The sequence below is a fragment of the Salvia splendens genome, chromosome 6, assembly GCF_004379255.2.
Source record: "Salvia splendens isolate huo1 chromosome 6, SspV2, whole genome shotgun sequence".
Taxonomy (NCBI): domain Eukaryota; kingdom Viridiplantae; phylum Streptophyta; class Magnoliopsida; order Lamiales; family Lamiaceae; genus Salvia; species Salvia splendens.
The window spans coordinates 5,940,570-5,959,356 of record NC_056037.1 but is presented as its reverse complement, the minus strand read 5'-3'; the positions used below and the strand labels follow the sequence as shown (position 1 = coordinate 5,959,356).

The window sequence follows — 18,787 nt, the reverse complement described above, 5'->3', positions numbered from 1 at the left end:
ATGTAAAAGAAGTATTGTTTGAATAAATCTTTTATACATAAATATATTATTCAAATAAAACTTTTTACCCCTAGGTAAAGGTGAAAAGGTTTCTAAAAATAGGAGTACATGTTGGGAATTTAATAATTTAAAATCATGTACTGTGTTGGCATGCAAAACAAATAGTCATTGAAGAAAGTAGCTGAAGTCGTTAAGAATATTGCAAGGGCTGAATTAATATCACCTTTTTCTGTAATTATTTTTGCTATGATAGTAATAGTATTACTATTGCTCTTCTGAGCATATCTACTCATATTATCCGAGCTTGGAATATTTGAGAGGAGAAACATAAACATCACTCCTACTACTACTCCTAGTCTCCTACAGCCTACTGTATTATACTCTAGTAGATTATTAGCAGAATTTCCATTTTCTTTCTATATTAGATGTGGAAACAATTATCAGACTGGTAATTAATTTAGTGGCATATGTACGTGAGTAGTTCATTTTTCTCCTATACATAAAAGAAAGTTGAGAAGAGCTGAAGAGTAAAGAGGCAGGAATCTCTCAATTCTTTGTAGGGAAGCAAACATGGCATCTGATACATGATCATGCGATAGAATTGGAGGAAAATAATTAATCAAACTAATTAACTTTCTTCTTTCTGTTCCTCCAAAAGTAACTATCTGCCACTGCCACTACACATGTAATAGGACGAAAATGACTTCACAAGCGCACACACATAATTTTATTTAATTTTGTCATTCCTTGAGCAATGTCAAAAACCAACCTACAAATGTAATAAGCCCAATCACATGACCCCAAGCGCCCATTAATTCTCTCGTCCTTGTGTAATTCTACAAAGGAAAAAACAGAAATACTAGTAGTATATTATATAGTACTAGTACATTTGCTTCTATTCCAAACAAAATGTTACTCTCTTTGTCCCTATAAATTTGTACACCAACATATTTATTTTTGTTTGTTCCATAAAATTTGTTATATTTTACTTTTTACTATCTTTGTCAACCTGTCTATTACATTTATTAAAATCGGTACCATATAAAAATATTATAAAATTTAAGGGTAGAGGGAGATAATATATTGAAAAAACACAAATTGTAGTCAATGATATATATTATAAATATAAAAAAATTCCATCTCCTCACTTTTGCATGCACGAACTTGATTACGTGGAGGCATGGGAGGTCTATGGGGGGTAGGGCCCAACAATTTTTTTAAAAGTATTTTAGTAATTAAATGTTATATTGTTAATTTGTTTATCACTCTTTAGTAGTAGTACTACTATTATTTAAAGATTTAACGCGAGCAAAATAAAACAAAATACTAACTTTTAGAAATCTGTTTGATTTAAATTTAATTTTGACTAAGATTTTAAATGAAATCTTATCTAGGAATAAGTCAATAAACAAACAAACAATATAGTAAGGCCACCCGCAACGCGTCACGCGGGTTGCCCGGAACCCGTCACGCAGGGATGGGAGGGCAACGCGACGCGTTGCGGCGCCCCGTCTCATCCCCAGCCCGTCACCATCTCGTCACGAAACCCGTTCTGCCGGGACGTAACGCGGGACAGCTCGCCACGCGCCGCGGCGACGTGGCGCGCTCTCATGCCCTGCGTGACGCCCACTCGTCGGCCCGCGAGTGGGCGGCGTCACGCTGACGCAATAATTATTTTTTTAAAAAAAAATTGAATTAAATAAAAAAAATTAAAAAAAGTGAAACGGTAATGTTACCGTTTAAAAGAGTCGTTTTCAATTTATTTTTATTATTTTTATTTTTTTACTCTATAAATACTCCTAATTCATCCTCATTTCACACACAACTACACATCTATTCTTCCAAATTCATCTCCATTTCCTCTCCAATTTTCATCTAACATCTAATCACAAAATGTCCGACGACGGAAACTCCGGCGCGTGGGATCTCAATGCGTTCGACGACTGGGGGAGCATGTACAACACATTGGGTGGTTCCTGTTCGTCGACGCCGGGCACCCAGGGTTCGGGCACGCCGGGGGGTACCAACCACCCAATTTTGATGTTGATGCAAACGCCCGTCCCTCTGCCCTGCGGTATTCGCAGGGATTATCCCAGATTCGGGAGGATTATCCGGTTCAACCCACTCTGGAAGACGGCCGAGGCGGGGGAGGCTCCAGGGCGGATGCGGAGGAGGAGGAGGAGGATCTAGGCCGGCATCCGTACGGCCCCAAAGAAACGCTGGCGGTGTACAACGCCTGGATCAGCTTCTCGTACGATCCCATCGTCGGGAATCAACAACCCCGGAAGTGCTTATGGGAAAAGGTCACCGAGGCCTACCACGAGATTAAGCCGAAAAAGACCCTCCGCCGCACATATAAGATGCTCTGCGCTCACTTTGACCGAGTCAACGGAGTGGTCAAACGATTCTGCAGCATCTACAAGAATGAAGCGACTCAGTATCAAAGCGGAGCCACGAGAGCCGACATTCTGAGGTCGGCTTTGCGGGTCTACTACGAAGACACCGGCAAACAATTCAAATATCCCGAGGTTTGGGAGGTCGTCAGGGACGAGGAAAGGTGGGCCGGCGGTGTGCGGTCCAGCTCGGGCTCGACCTCGAAGCGCACGAAGCACACGGCGAGTGGCCAATACTCGTCTGATGAGGGCGGTTCGGGCATCGGGCTACAAGAGTTTGCCTCGCTGGAGGAGGAGACCCCGGCAGACGATGCCGGGGGGTCCTCCCGTGGGCGCCGTCGCCGTAAGGGAGAAATGCGGCGAAGGCGGCTAGAGGGAGGAGGGGCCGAGCCGAATCAAGCCAGGCGGGCTCGGGCTCGGGGGGACCCTCGAACTCCCTTATGTCCATGTAGATGACCGCCACAATGGCGGACACTTCCCGCTTTACGCCCACCCAATACGAAACCTGACTTAACGGAGTCCTGTTTATGGCGGCACAACTTGGTATCCCGCCTCCAAGTGGCCTCAGGGCACCTCTACCGCCTTCGGGGGATGATTCGCCGGCGAAGTAGTTTTTTTAATTTTCTATAAAATTGTATTTTAAATTATGTCATTTTTATTTTTTAGGATTTTAATTATGTCTTTTTTTTTATTTTTTTGAATTTTAAGTTGTATTTTTATTTTATGTTGTAATGTTATTTTATTTTTAATGAAGAGTGTTTTTATTAATTGAATTTGGTGGAAAAAAAATAAAAAAAATGAAATTGAATGAATAGTAATTTAAGGGACGAAGGGTTGTAGGTTCCGTCCCACAAATAGTGTTTTAAGGGATGGTTAAGAGACGGTATACTGACCGCGTCGTGGATGGCCTAAAACGGAAACAAAAAAGGAAAAGTATTTTTATTAATTTGGATTTTGGAATATGAATCTGTATATGAAAGCCAGTCGACATCATAGTACAACTACAACCATCATATCATTAATAATGAATTAATCAAATACCAATGCATTTCATCTTCATCTTCATCTTCTCAATTCTCTCTAAATTATAGTAGGAGTAGTTCTATAAATTTATTCCTCAAAAAATGACTCGCCGCTTCCGATCCAAATCCTGTTCTCTCAGCTCAACCCCGCCGCCTCTCTACGAAGGCGACGACGGCTATTTCGCTGATTTCAACACTGATGACGAAGACGACGACGGCGGCGGATTTTCCGAGAATCCAGCATCCACGCCTTTTTTGAGCCCAGGCGGAAATGGTGAGAATCAGCCGCAGTTTTCTGTGCTGGGGGTGGTGGCGGCGGCGCTGAGGAAGTCTCTCGTGACGTGCTCCGTCGACGCCGACGACGTTGCATCTGACGTGGACATAGGCTGGCCTACTGACGTACGCCACGTGTCACACGTCACCTTTGACCGATTTGATGGCTTCCTGGGCCTACCGCTAGAGCTCCAGCCCGAAATCCCTCCTAAACCCCCCAGCGCCAGGTTTAATTCACTCTTCCCCTTTCATTTTCTAATCCGTGTGTTAAATTGTTGAATTTAATGCCCTAATTTATGGTTAATCCTAATTCACAGTAGATAGATTGTGTATTTTCCGGATTTTGGAAATTACATAATTTTATTTTAGGAATTGGATTAGAGGTCTTGAGTTGATATTGAAAAAGTGATCTGGTTGTATGCAAGCTGATCAAATTAATTCATCAATATTGTTTGCAATAATTGCAGTGGTGGATGATGATACGCAATATTGATAGCTGTGTGTTTGTGTGTTGCGTTCATGTGCATAGTGTGAGTGGTTAGTTGAGAATTAAATTGATTTGTGGAGTTAGAATCTGATGAATTATATGTATTTATGATGATGATGGACAGTGCTAGTGTATTTGGAGTTTCTGCCCAGTCAATGCAGTGTAGCTTTGATCAAAGAGGAAACAGCATACCAACAATTCTTCTCATGATGCAGAGCATGCTGTATGAACAAGGCGGCCTTCAAGTATGCACTTTTTCGTAGCTACATGTTCATGAGTTCATCATCTGATTAATTGTGTGTGTGTGTTAATTTGAAGGCAGAAGGAATTTTCAGAATTAATGCTGAGAATAGTCAAGAAGATAGTGTTAGGAAGCAGCTGAACAAAGGAGTTGTGCCACATGGAATTGATGTCCACTGCTTATCTGGTTTGATAAAGGTATTAACTACTGGAACTAGATGATAGATCCCAACAAATGTATAAAGATATATGCATAATGATGTTATAAATATCAGGCTTGGTTTAGAGAACTTCCTTCAGGAGTGCTTGACTGTTTAAAAGCAGAAGATGTGATGCATTGCAACACAGAGGAAGAGTGCAGTGAGCTCGTAAAACAGCTTCCTCCTACTGAAGGCGCGCTGCTCGACTGGGCCATCAATCTAATGGCCGACGTGGTGCAGCACCACCAACGTAACAAGATGAACGCAAGGAACATTGCTATGGTTTTCGCACCAAACATGACTCAGATGGCTGATCCTCTGACTGCACTCGTCCATGCTGTCCAAGTCATGAACTTTGTCAAGACCTTCATAGAGAAAACACTTGCAGAGAGACAAGAAGGTCAGCAGAGTGCTGCTGCTGCAGTTGTTGTTGATGATGATGAATCTCGCAGCTGCAGTAATGCAGTCGCGAGTACTAGTACTGAGGTGGCTGCCACCATGACCACGACCACGCGTAAAAGGCGAACCTTCGGGCATGGTTTCAAAGAGGAATATGAAGCAGAGGACGGAATTCTCCATCGCCTTAGTCTGCGGAGAGGTATGCAAAAGCTATACCGACATCCAGTGTTCCACTTGACCAAGACACAACCTAAGAAGCTATATAATTCTAGTTAATCTCTTTTTAATGCTTTTAAGCTAGCTATTTTTTTTTTCTTCCACATAAATAGACAGGCTTTAGACAGCTTGGTTTGGAGCTATGATTCTTAGGTGTTTGTCTTGGGAAATTAGGATTTTCTATTTATCCAAGTCTGTTTATTTATTCATTCTAACAATACCCAAACAATTCGATCTTTGTTTTATTTATTTATTAAAGAAGATAAATAATGTTCGCCATTTATTTCTTGGCTATGAAGGAAAATATCTTACTACTAACTAAGTAGCATCGGCCAAACATTTCAATCTAACATCTCCGACGTGCTTGAATATATACTTCCTTGTAACTATCTCAATTCATTCTCAGTTAACATTTTAATAAATCAATTCTCCTTAAACTTCAATCCATCATAATTCAAACTGTCTATTTTCTACAAAGTACAGACAACGACGCCCATATTTCATAAAAGTATAAGAATGGGCATACAATTTGATTTGGGAATATCTGATTTGAATTTATTGTTTTATTAAAACGTTTGCGTCAGTTGATGGTACCAAAAAAATTAACTATGAATCTGAGACATAAGGTATTGTTAATTGTTATAATAGGGTTTAGTTAATAATTTTGCATGATTTTCTACTCTGATTAATTTTGAAATTTATGGTATTTTATTTTTGTGTGTGGACTTTGTTACATCTACCTATTTTAGGTTAAAGATTATAATAAAGTTTTTATTTGATTTGAAAAAACCAAATCTAATTTATTCTCTAATTAATTCAACTTAGCACCTTATGATCTTATCATTATGAAAGTCATTTATGTACTAGTTATTACGATTTTAAAATACCACATTTTCCCATAACTATCAGCAGTATTTCTCTTCTCAGACTATCAAAAAAGTCCTTCGTATTAGAGTTTTTGTAGTAGTATATAGGTGTATTTTTTTCACATTGCATTCTTATTCCATTAAATATTGAATGATATTTAATAAACAAATCATACTCCGCGTCGGTTCACTAATAATATTAATGAATAATAAGACTAAATGTAATTATTTGAGGGGTGCAAATTTTAGTAACAATTTAATAATATTTTCCTAAAATGGCAACTTTAATAATTACAATTTGATGAAAATTGAATTTTTTTTTCTATGCATCTTGCTTCAAATTCTAGTAGCAAAATTTATTACTCGCCATTTTCTAGAACGAACACTGAAATTTAATTCAAATATCTACTAGTAGAGTAGTAGTAGGATTAGTGTTTATTTTGGTTTGTCCAAAGATATTCTGAATTCCTCTTTGATGGAATCCACCTACTCGACCAGATTTGCGGATTAAGGCCGAAAATCTCTCAGCGGATGGAGGAATTTGAACCCGTGACTTAAAGGTTATCATAGCTCCGCGCTGCCAGCCGTGCTACAACTTGTTTGTTAGTATACTACTTAGTATTTATTAGCATCACCCTACCTCTTATGATACTATCGATCCTTGCAAACAAATTTTGAGAAGCTCGTAACGACGAGATGCGCAACCTAGCTAGCTATGGAATTGTGGCATGAATCTTGAATAAAACTAAATTGAAGTAAGGTGGATATTTTTGCATGCATTACTCTCGGACATCCTTATCTTGATAAATGATAATTTTGCATGAGCCAAACAATTATTATGTCATTGGGTTGTCATAAGTCGATCGTCGGGCAACTTGTATCGAGTCGCTGACACACTAAATAGAAATAAGGAACTTTACTACTTAAGTCCCTCACAATTTTTCTCTAATTCAAAATAAGCGGAAATTATATAAAAAAATATCTTCAATACTTATTAAATTAATGTAATGTATAGAAAAAATCAGCGGAGTCCCTGTCAATTTTTTTTCTATTGTTATATTTCATTAAAAGATAAATCGATCGATTAAAGAAATGATTCTTATGAATATTTACGGTTACAATTTTTTGTCTGAATAACGATTCAATTTATCAAGAAATAGCATGCGAAGGGAGCATAGTATTATCACAAATCATTCTCCCAGATAATGATTTTTTTTTTGTTATCATGTTACATATATCACCCACACAAATTTAAATAATAGTAATTCTTCTGTTTCATGTGTTTTAACTTTCCATTTTATTTGTCTTTTATTAATCATCTTATTTTAATTTTACTATATCGGACAATCGTCACACTTCATTAATTCATTTTGATCATTTTATTATACTTTAATATATAGAATTAGGATCCATCGTACTACTAGTTTTTATAATCCATATCTTTTTACATTTTTACAAACTATGTGAGGTCGAAGTGGAACATGGACACATATTTAAGGATGGAGGTTTAAGTATACATGACCGTGTCCATCTTTGCTCTCATTTGTTGGCGGAGTCAATTTAAACGCCACGTACACGGAAAATTCTATATCTCTGCAAATTCATATTGTAATTTATTCTTCATTTTTAGTCCGAAATCATATTCAAAGGTTTCATATCATTTTTCCTTTAAAATTAAAGCAACTGAGAAATTAAAAATAAAACTCATTGGGCTCATAGAAAATGAAATCCACCTACTGATGTGGTCCAATCCCAGCCCACATAAATTCAATAAATTAAAAAGGATAGAGAAGTGGAGAGAGAAGAAGAAGACTAGGTAGACATTGAGCAATCCAGCTTCGAATTCGAGAGGGAGAGGAGAGGAGAGGCCGAGGGATACAGGCCTCGTTGACGCCGTCGTATGATATGAGATGATGATAGGTCAGAATCAATCCAATAACTGAAATTTATTAGCATTTGATTCCCATCAATACAGAATCCAGTGCTCGCCGTCAATCCTGATTTGAAATCCGTGCACCCTCGCAAAAATATGAACCGCAGTACGCACCCCAACCCAGGCGTAGTCATGCCCGAACAGCACCCCTCCGGGCTTCAGCACTTTAAACGCGTTGTTAATATCCACCCACGCCGAGTGGAAATCATGCGCTGCATCCACCTCCACCAGATCCCCGTACACCCCCCAATCGCAGAGCCCCCCCAGCGCCGTCCCCGCCGAGAACGGCATCATGATTATACTCCCCGTCGCATTCGCCCTCACCACATTCTGCATAAACTGATACATCAGGAGAGAGTCCCCGTTCACCATCTTCAAGCTCTTCTCCTCGTCGTAGTACCCCGGCCAGCCGCGGAAGTCGTCAATGCACACAATCTGCGTGTCGAGGCCTAGTTTGCGGGTGAGGCCGACCATGTGCGTGGCGGAGGCGCCGAGGAAGGTGCCGACCTCGATGATGGTGCGGGGGCGGACCTGCTGGATGAGGTGCTCGAAGACGGGCATCTGCGAGCCCCAGCCCTTGTTCCAGTCCTGCCAGAGGAGGGGGCGGGCGTGGGCGGGGGGGAAGGCTTCCCACGGCGAGGTGTTGTTGAAGACGCGGGAGATGATGGTGCGGCGGACGTCGGAGGAGGGGACGGGGGCGCCGCACTGGTTGGGGAAGCTGTTATGCTCGTAGACGTCGCTGGCGGTCTGGGAGAGGAGGGGGTGGGAGTGGGAGAGGTAGCCGAGGACGAACGCCAGGATGAGGAGGATGATGTATGCCCTAGGCCTGGATACCGAAGTCTCCACGCGCTTCATGAATTGGCCCTTCCGCCGCGGCGGTAATTGATCGTCTATATTCATATCGTGATTGATTGATGATTCAGTGATTCGATCGGGATCTGATTTGGAATATGAGAAGAGATGAATGGAGGACAAGAGGAGGGGAGCGTGGATATTGGACAGCCTGTTCAATTCATTTCATTCTTCCTTTTTTATTTTATAGACACACAGATCTGTTGACTTCTTCCATCTTATCACCACTCCCTCCCCTATACCTTATTCTTAATCATTCACATATCATTAATCATCAAATCAATCATTATCTCTTAATTATTTTATTAACGGCTATTGGCTGGAGATATCATTAGCCTTTTAACTAAACCACCTCATTCATAAATTTTTCTAACCCCCTATTATACCAATTCGACTCTTTTTTCTACTAAATTGAAATCAATGCGGCTGTAGTCGGATTTAACTATATAGCCATCGCAGTTAGGTTTCTTCTTCGCCTATCGAGTGAATCTCTAATTCAGGTTCTACTTGAGCTCTAGTTAAAAAATAATTATATGTCCTCTTTGGTGCAACATTATTTGTTAGATGCGTGGAGAGATAATTATATTTATTTTGAAATTTTCAAATTTTAAAATTTATTCTCTTTTATTTTTTATGCTTAGGAACTTTGTTATTGTGTGACCCGTCATGGCCACTTCACATGTTGATGTCACTGGACAACCATATCAGTTTTAATTTGGTTGAAAGTTAATGTTGGGTGATATTTGCACATAAACCAAAGTTCAATAATAGTCTCTCAGTCTCAAGCTAGTTGGACCATTTATTTTGATCATAAAATTTAAAAAATTGATGTGTTAAAGGTTAAAATGAATAGAGTAAAATAAGAAAGGGAATAAAGTAAGAGAAATGAACAGAGTAAAACAAGAGAGAGAGAAAATTATTTAACAAAAATTAGTTATGTTTTCGATCAATACAACTTTTATTAATTTTATCAATTTAATCCCAAGTTTTTGGTGATTGAATCAGCTTTAGCACAGTTCTTTTATAAATGTCAATCTTTTCTATTTGTATAAATTTAATTTATCAGTTTTAGATAATTATTTATAAAATAAAATTAATAATTGTAGAAGTATAGCTTTCTTTAGACAGTAGACACGTTATGCCATGATTTCATAGTATTTGATGCGAGTTAAAATAATGGTGATATAAGTACTTTTTAAAAGATTAATATACAAATAATAAAATTTTAAAATTAAAATAAATCTGATTAAACTACTTAAGGTCATTGAATAATTAACCCTATTATATATTAATTCTGTATATTATTAAGAGGAATCAATTACTCCTAAATGTGATTTCTTACCACATCGCTTTCTCCCACTTGGAAAACAATAGTGATTATATGCCAAACCTTTTAATTTATTGCCTCTATTGTAAAGAAGTTTCCGAAAATTATAGTTAAATGTTGATTGGCGGAAAGCGTGGGGAAAAAGATATAGTAATAAAGACTTTTCTCAATAATATCAACTTGACTTCGGAAGTTTTCATTTTTTTTTAAAAACCCAAATTATGGATTGTGTGTCGTGCCTTGAATTGGAAATAAAATAAGATTACTCATATCGTACTCATTTTTTTCTTCTTAAAATCAATCGGTCCACCTTCACTCATCAATTTTTTTGATTATTTATTACCAACGAGTGGTGATACAAATACACAATAATCCTCGTACTTCTTAAATCAGATAACACAACCTATAATTAGCAAAAATACTAGGAAAATGAATAATTATGAGACCACATTCAGTGTTGCTTCTATCTACTACTCCATTTTAGTGAAACTGATATTGCACGTATAAATTCAAGAGATATTGGTTTTAAATATTACTCCATAAATTTTTTGAAAAATTTGGACCACTCCATTTTTCACGAATTTTAAAAATGATCTTAAAAATTACAAACTTTAAGACTGATATAAATTTTTCATAGCGGGTCGTTCTTCAAATCCGCCGGATACAATACGAGGCATATTTTATCCTATTAGGCACATGATATTTAACGTCGAATTCAAGAATTAGGGTGTCACAACAATGTCATTAAATTCATGTATTATTTAGATTAAGTCACGTAGAATTCACAATTTGGCACGTAGGATTTAACCCTGCCAAAAAATATCTATTTGTATTGGATGGATAATATTTAAGATCATTTTCAAATTTCGTAGAAAATATTAAAATTCTACTAAACTTTGAGGAATTAAATTGCACTTTAAACTGTAGATCATTGTTCATTCATTCATATCATATATACAAATTAAAATAATGTACCTAACATTCTCAGTCAAGATTAACGTATTTGGCATACACACATATGATAGAGATTTTTTAATGCACTATTTATTGTGGAGTACTAATTATCGATCTATACTCCCAAGGCTCCTTTGAAGATGTCGAAAAGGCCGACTTTGATTTGTTTTTTATATGGGAAATATCTACTAAATACGTACAAATTACAACCACCCAAAAACTATATCCAATTTTCTATGAAATGAAGTACTTAGATTATTTTTATCTACAAATACTACAAGAACACCAACGAAAAACTATATCCAGTTTTCTAGGAAATTAGATACTTAGTTTAAATCCAATTGTTGTTTATCTTGTCATTGTTTCTGACAAAAAAACATGTGGATGGTGGTAGCGATGTATGCAATGCTATTTCTGACTTGATTAATCTATTACAAACCTGAGAGTTAAATATTAATATGTCCGGCCTAACATCACCGGATGGCATCGCTCCAATCACCATTTATTTTTCCTTTTTTAGAGAAATATCTAAAACTATTGCACTATTAAGTACTAATTATATTATCATACTCCACTATATTAAACTAGACGATATTATGATGATAATTGAAATGTCAGCATACTAAATAATATACTATGAGATGTCACGTTAAGTTATAAAAGAAGTCGAACTTGAATACCCCTTCACAAAGTATGGAGTACATACTTTCTATTTACAATAGCTAATTTTAAGACGAGATTCAATATTTCATTGTAATATATTTTTAATAGTGTAATAAATAACACTACCTCTAGGGGAGATTCATTTGATGGTGGCTACTTTTGATAAGATTAACATGTTATGATATAATTCAAGATTGAATTACCTCGAAATTAAATTAATACATGTTATCCAATATTAATTTTGTTATACAGAGGAGACCAAGACTCATAAGCTAGGACTAATTTTATGTAACATTGTCTCGAATTCAAGTATTGTTCTATACATTATTCTCTCTTTTACTTTATCATTTCTCCACTTTAATCATTTATTAGTACCATTTTTTATAAAATGAGTGCAGAAAAGTCAACAGGACTTCTAATGGCGGACGTAAGGAATATAAATTTGAGAGTTACCTTTCGATATAATATAAATCAAAGAAGAGAAAAATATATTGTAATTTGAGTATATGCGAAGTCTTTGTGTGTGTTTCACAATCAAATATTTATTGGCTGGTCATCTAAAAGTGGGCCGCCAAATTAGTTGCCTAGATTAAAATTTAAATTTAAATTGCTATGATCCACTATATTTGAGGACACGATTGAACTAAAGTTGAACTTCAATAATTTTGAAAGCCTGATATATATTCATCGTAGTTTCTGATGTGAGCATGCATGTATGGAAATACATATTATAGTGGATGAAATCGAAATTCGACATTGGAAATGAATTCATTCATTTTTCTCCTCTTCTTTCTTTACATTATTTATAAATAGTGTTTTTTTGTTGATATTTAATTCATCTATCCTCGATTGACTCTATTTTAGTTTAGTTTGAAAGAGTTTCGAACTTTCAATTGTACTTGCCTTAATTTCATTTTTTTTTCGAAAAAAGGGAGAATAACGTAGTGTACTATAATGAACTCAATAGTATAATGGTCCAATTGGGATACACTATTGAGCAATCCCAAATAAAGGTTATGATTCTTTATTATGAAAACTTATAAAGTATACTACTATCTAAAAAGAAAGTAAGGATGGAGTACAAAATTGTGACCTGAAAAGGTTATATAAGTAAATAAAATGATGAATTTGAAGTAATGCATTGACTAAATTTTGCGCATTTAGAGATATATGAGTAATATTTATGAGCATACATAGTGAATTTAAATTAATGCACCACCTTAATTTTGCGTGCATTTTCATATATTTAGAGATGTGCTAGTAGATTGCAATAAAAATCAATATATACCATTGATTTATCATACTTTGGTTTAATCAATCTTCGATATATCGAAAATTATAAGACAAATAGAGGATATATAATAAAATAAGCTTACAAATTTTAAAAAGATGGGGTTAAAGTTTAAAGCATCCATGAACTAATATTGGAATGATTTATTTTAATATATAGAAAAGTAAAGAAAAGCTTTTTTCCCCTCTCCGGTATTACTCCATTTCGTTTCGCGAAGAGGGTAAAAATGTAAAATAAAAATGGAATTAAATAGGAATACATCTATTTTCGGAAATTATAAAAAGAGTGAACTACATCAAAAATCCCTAACTTAAGTCCATAACTTTTTGGTTTGTGACACTGTAGGTCCCTAACAAAAAAAATAACGCCAAAGGACCCTAACGTTAAGTATAATCATGAATCATATTTTTTCAGACCAAAATACCCTTAGGCCCTAAAAGGGCATTTTTGTCAATCCATTATATTGTTGACATGTGATTTCTGCCACATTTTTATTAGCAACTTCTTATGTAATTTTGTAATAAATTCTAGTACTTCATATGTAATTAAAATTTTGTCATTATTTACACTTTCTATTTTTTTTATAGTATACATATTTATCATTATCTGCATTAATTAATATGAAAATAATAAAATGAGACCCTTTCTTCCTTATAAAACTCACTTTCAGGTATTTTTCGATGCTTTCTATTTCCACTAATTTTTATTTGTTTTTTACCTTGATTTATCGATTGATTTTATTTATTATGATAGTATCCTAATTTTGCAGTATTAATTTATAAATTTACATTGTCTTAATTTCAGATACTATTATTCATAAAAAAAAATCTACAAGGATTAAATTGCTTGAACATTTTCAAAATATAACTCCTGTTTCAATTTTATCATGAATGACAAGAAACTATGCAAATTTATATATAAAGATTGAATATTTATATGATGTTAAAAATTTCAGTTTGAGCTATATTATAATTCTTGATAAAATATTAATAAATGTAAGATCGTCTTAAAGTTAGGCTTACATTAACAAATTAGTTCAATGATATATAATGAATAAATATTTTAAATGTCAGTGTTTCAAGAAAATAATACTGTATCATTTAATTAAATATGAAATATTTTTTATTTTGTGTATTATTGATTCGGATTTTATTTCATAAATTACTTCACTTTTCCATATTTTTGTTGTTTCTCAATGAATTTCCTATATGATATACCTAGTATATTGTTACCACTAACTAGAAATAGAGGAATATAAGAAGTTTTTTTTGGGTACAAATATTGACAAAACTTTAATCACGTATGAAGTATCAGAACTTAGGAGGATATCACATAAGAAGTTACTGACATAAATGTAACAGAATTTATATGTCAACAAATTTAGGGATTACCAAAAATGCCCTTCAAGCCATTTGGGCATTTTCTACGGTGTCACATACCCAAAAGTTAGAGACGTAGTTCACTCTCATAAAAAATGATAAAATTACCGTGCTGCTTGAGCAGAAATACCGAACCTTCTATTTTGTGTGTAGATAACTTGCAACTCTGGGTTCTTCATATATGCTGAAACGACTAGCTGGATCAGGATCTGGAGCGCGTAAGGGGCGAAGATCGATCCGTTTAGCGATGGATCTGAATCCATTCAGGCTGTGCTCGGGGCTCAAGTTCCTCGGCTACTTCATGGTGGGGCTTGTTTTGGGTTTAATTGCAGTCTCCTACTACGCTGTCGTCATCCTCACCTTAGGGCCCGACCTCCTCCATGGCGGCTTCACTTCACTCTTCTCTATCCTTCTCGTCGCCATCTTTCATGTCCTGGTACTATTCTTCCTTCCCCCCTTTTTACTCGGAGCGAATGTTTCTGATTAGACTGATTTTTGACCGGTAGCTTGTATTGTTGGCTTGGAGCTATTTGATGGCTGTGTTTCGCGATCCTGGTGCTGTGCCTCCGAATTGGAAATTGTTGCCACAGCAGGACGCCGCCGAGACTTCATCTTCAGTGGAATTGAATGCAACAGCTATTCCGCAATTTTGCAATCGATGCCAGAACGGGAAGCCACCACGCTGCCATCACTGCTCTGTTTGTAAGCTCTTCCCTATTTTGCTCGATCTGTTAATTGACTGTGTTGACTAAAATTAGAATCTGAATGCCTTTGTTTTTGTATGGCGTATTTGTCTTGATTGCTTTGGTAACCTTCTAATCCTGGTAGCCCTATCATTCTTCAAGCTTGTTGCTATGGTGCCTGCTTCACCAATAGGATTAGTTTCACATAATATATTGCTAATATTTACTTGGAATTCTGCAATTACACTTGTACACTCCATGAGTTTTGCAGCATGTCGCTATAGTCATTATTATAGATGCTTGACTTTGAAGATGTTTGTATTTTCTAATCATAAGCATATTTGTGCTAATGCAGGTGAACGTTGTGTTCTTAAGATGGATCACCACTGCATATGGGTTGTTAACTGTGTTGGTGCTCGCAACTACAAATTCTTCCTCCTATTTTTGGTGCGAATAAATTAAACTCTGAACCTTTTTACTGGGAGCTTTTGTCATATATGTATATGTATGTGTAGTTTTTGTGGTGTCATTAAGTTTACTTGTGTATTTGAAATTAAAGTTTAAAAAGTAGTAATTGCTTAAATCTATCTTGGGCTCATAAAATGCAATGCTAACTCTTTTCATTACAATGAAATAGTTCTTTAAGTATGACAGCTATAACATGAATTTATTTATGGGTCTATCTCTTCCAAACCCATTTTATTTTTATCCATTGGGAGTGTATAACTCTTACTTTAGCATGTTGCAAAACCTGAGAGAGATCTTGGTGATTGAAATTCCTGTATGAGCTTTTCAAATTGTTGCAGTAGACGAATTAGTGTATCTTAATATCTTTCTTTTTGTCTCATTGTCCTATAAAATGATTAACAGTTATACACTTTTCTGGAGACGATGCTGGATACTTTTGTACTGCTTCCTGGTTTCATAAGTTTTTTCAGACAAGCTGAGCATCATTTTAGCTCACCAGGCGAATTAGCTATCACCTTTCTGGCCTTTGGTAAATTTCTTTGCACCTTTTATCATTGCATCTCCACTTCCCCAATCTATCGCTGCATTCTCAATTCTCATCCCTCTATATTTCTTACAGATTCCATCCCTTATTGCAGTTCTTAATCTAGCTTTTGTGCTGAGCCTTCTCTGTTTCGTTGTCATGCATATTTCCCTGCTCTTGAGCAACACAACCTCAGTGGAGGTAAACATAACTATGAGTCATCATCTACACTATTACTTAATATTTACTGATTATTAAAGAAGTACAAAATCATACTACTCTATAATATAATGTGTGTCAGATTACATCAGAACTGCATCGTTTTGATTTTCAAAATATCATAGTACTTCATGCTAGTAATGCACCAAGTCTGCATCTCAGTTGGACTATCTTGTTAATTGTCAGTTTTGGTTTCAGGTTCATGAGAAGAAAAAGGGTATGCCATGGAAGTATGACTTAGGGTGGAGGAAGAACATTGAGCAGGTAAGCGTTCTTTTAATTCATCTAGAAATTTACTAACCTTGATTGACAGAATGCCACTAAAGAATGAGAGATCTGTCCTTGTTTCAATTCCATAGAGTAATGATCTAATAATAATTGGCCATTGGCAGTTAATTATTCTAGAGTTTCGTGGACAAAAATCTTGTTTGTGTAATACAAGTCCTATTTTTCTGTGCCCAATTGAGTCTTGTTCAGAAATCAGAAGTGGGTAATCTTGTCGATGCAGGTTTTTGGCACTAGAAAGGTTTTATGGCTGTTTCCAGTATTCTCGAAAGAAGACTTGGAGAGAGTGCCTGCACTTCAGGGTCTAGATTATCCGACACGCCCGGATATTATTAATGTATAAGGTATTAGGCTGAGCTACACCTATCTGCCCACTGATTGATATATACATGTTTCCAATCTCTACTTTTCATTGCAGTGTGAGCGAGAGAGTGAACAAAATATAAGTGGGAAGGGCTGTGAACTGAAAGTTTCTGAAAACCACATGGCAGTCAATGATTTGTAAATTACTATAAGATAGAAGCAGAAGCACCAGAGTCCTGAAAATACTATATATATTCATTAATATCAATCAAGTAGAGATTGAGTAATTATTGTAGCATGCGTGTTTGTAGATGGAAAATCACATATGATATGGTTAGGATGATAGCTAATCGGGAGATGAAGTGAGAGAAGCAAACTAAAATAGGCGACAAAGAGAATGAGTCCCACAGGCACCATCCACTGTTGACGGTTGGTGGCGTGGAAGCACCAGTCCCACCAAATCAACATCGCACAGCCTGCCAAGCTCACCGCCGGCCATCTCAAGTATCCAATCCTTCTCTCCTTTAACTTCTTATTTGTACGAATATGATGTCATTAAAAATTCCCTCTCTGCGTTTGGAAAGATTTATATGATCTGCATATTAATCAGCTCATATTTAATGGGGGAAAACTAAAAACCAGTGGTGTAGCTCATCCCATAAGAGTGCCTTTTCATGGAAGTAGTTGTTAATTGCTTGAAGAAAAATGATGATAAGGGTCTGGCGTATAGCTTTCGAGGACGGATTTTAGTTGAGAAGTGGCTTGTAGATTGCATATACCTTCTAGTTGGCAGTTAGGATGGATATGTCATATAGGGAACTTACAGAGTATGACATCAGATTGCCTAACTTGAGAGTTCAGAGTTGAGTTTGAGTATCATTAATCACACTTTACACACTTTTATATCAAAATAGTATGCAGCTAATGGTTGCCAAATATGTTTCACACCCTCTGTTTGGCACGCATAACAAGATAAGAATACAAGGCAAATATGTACAGTAAAATGAGGGTTGATGCCATTGATATCTTAGAAGGTCTGTTTGTGTTTGTTGGGAGGTTCATTTTCTCAACTATTTCTATGTACCTATATGTACAGTAAATTGTTTTCTCTCCAATTCAATTAAGCAGCTCTTTATTGTCAATTTAACTTACACCAATCCTAAATGGGCTAGTCAACAAGTTTGGTTGCTTGAGGCCCAAAAAGGTCAAAGAAGAAGCTTGATACTGAGATTGGGACCTATCTGCCTAACAAAATGGCAATAACAGTCCATTTGAGGATAAAATATTAAAAGTTTTTATCTTTACAATAACAAAATGAATAGTATTTTATTAGTTCAATATAAACATAAATATAACATTCAAGTATATTGGATGATTGGGCTTAGACGGTTCAAATATTATCCGTATCAATTAATCAATCATAAACGGATTTTTCCCAATATGGAATGAATTATGAATCCAACTCTCATAGTACTTGAGATTGACATAATTTTCGTACATTGACACAGTTAGGAGCAATCAAATAATAGACAAAGCGGCTAAGCCTATGGACATGGGCTTCAGTGTTAATTAACAAAAGAAACTATATAGTAATTAGAAAGTATAAGGTAAGCTAATGGTGTTGGGTAAATTTTTTTAATGCTGTGGCATACATTAACAAATGAAATGCCTAGGTAATTAGAATAGTAGTACTTTTTATACTTCACTATGTAATTTTGGGACAAAGCAATGTCATATGTTATTTATGAAGTTACTATAATTAGGGTTCTCAATTTGATTGTTGTTGGGGTAGCGTGGTGTCTGAGACTGGA

At 36.0% G+C, this 18,787-nt stretch overlaps 3 protein-coding genes across 4 annotated transcripts; 2 read left to right on the top strand and 1 right to left on the bottom strand.

The window, feature by feature from the left end:
* The first annotated feature begins 3,417 nt into the window (after positions 1 to 3,417).
* On the top strand, positions 3,418 to 5,513 carry LOC121809939 (rho GTPase-activating protein 5-like). Its single transcript, XM_042210788.1, has 4 exons — positions 3,418 to 3,915; positions 4,300 to 4,420; positions 4,494 to 4,613; positions 4,691 to 5,513. The coding sequence occupies exons 1-4, from the start codon at positions 3,518 to 3,520 to the stop codon at positions 5,288 to 5,290; spliced, it is 1,239 nt and encodes a 412-aa protein (XP_042066722.1). The 5' UTR covers positions 3,418 to 3,517; the 3' UTR covers positions 5,291 to 5,513.
* Positions 5,514 to 7,686: 2,173 nt separating this feature from the next.
* LOC121806746 lies at positions 7,687 to 9,131 on the bottom strand. The gene has a single exon (XM_042206879.1). The coding sequence runs from the start codon at positions 8,927 to 8,929 to the stop codon at positions 8,063 to 8,065; it is 867 nt and encodes a 288-aa protein (XP_042062813.1). The 5' UTR covers positions 8,930 to 9,131; the 3' UTR covers positions 7,687 to 8,062.
* Positions 9,132 to 14,625: 5,494 nt separating this feature from the next.
* On the top strand, positions 14,626 to 18,118 carry LOC121808591 (probable protein S-acyltransferase 12). Of its 2 annotated transcripts, none has more exons than XM_042209156.1 (8): positions 14,626 to 14,931; positions 15,002 to 15,197; positions 15,534 to 15,625; positions 16,049 to 16,175; positions 16,285 to 16,370; positions 16,587 to 16,652; positions 16,897 to 17,017; positions 17,288 to 18,118. In XM_042209156.1, the coding sequence occupies exons 1-7, from the start codon at positions 14,677 to 14,679 to the stop codon at positions 17,014 to 17,016; spliced, it is 942 nt and encodes a 313-aa protein (XP_042065090.1). In that variant the 5' UTR covers positions 14,626 to 14,676; the 3' UTR covers position 17,017; positions 17,288 to 18,118. The 2 variants fall into 2 exon arrangements, with proteins under 2 accessions (XP_042065090.1, XP_042065089.1); XM_042209155.1 differs by having other exon boundaries at positions 17,092 to 18,118.
* Positions 18,119 to 18,787: the final 669 nt, after the last annotated feature.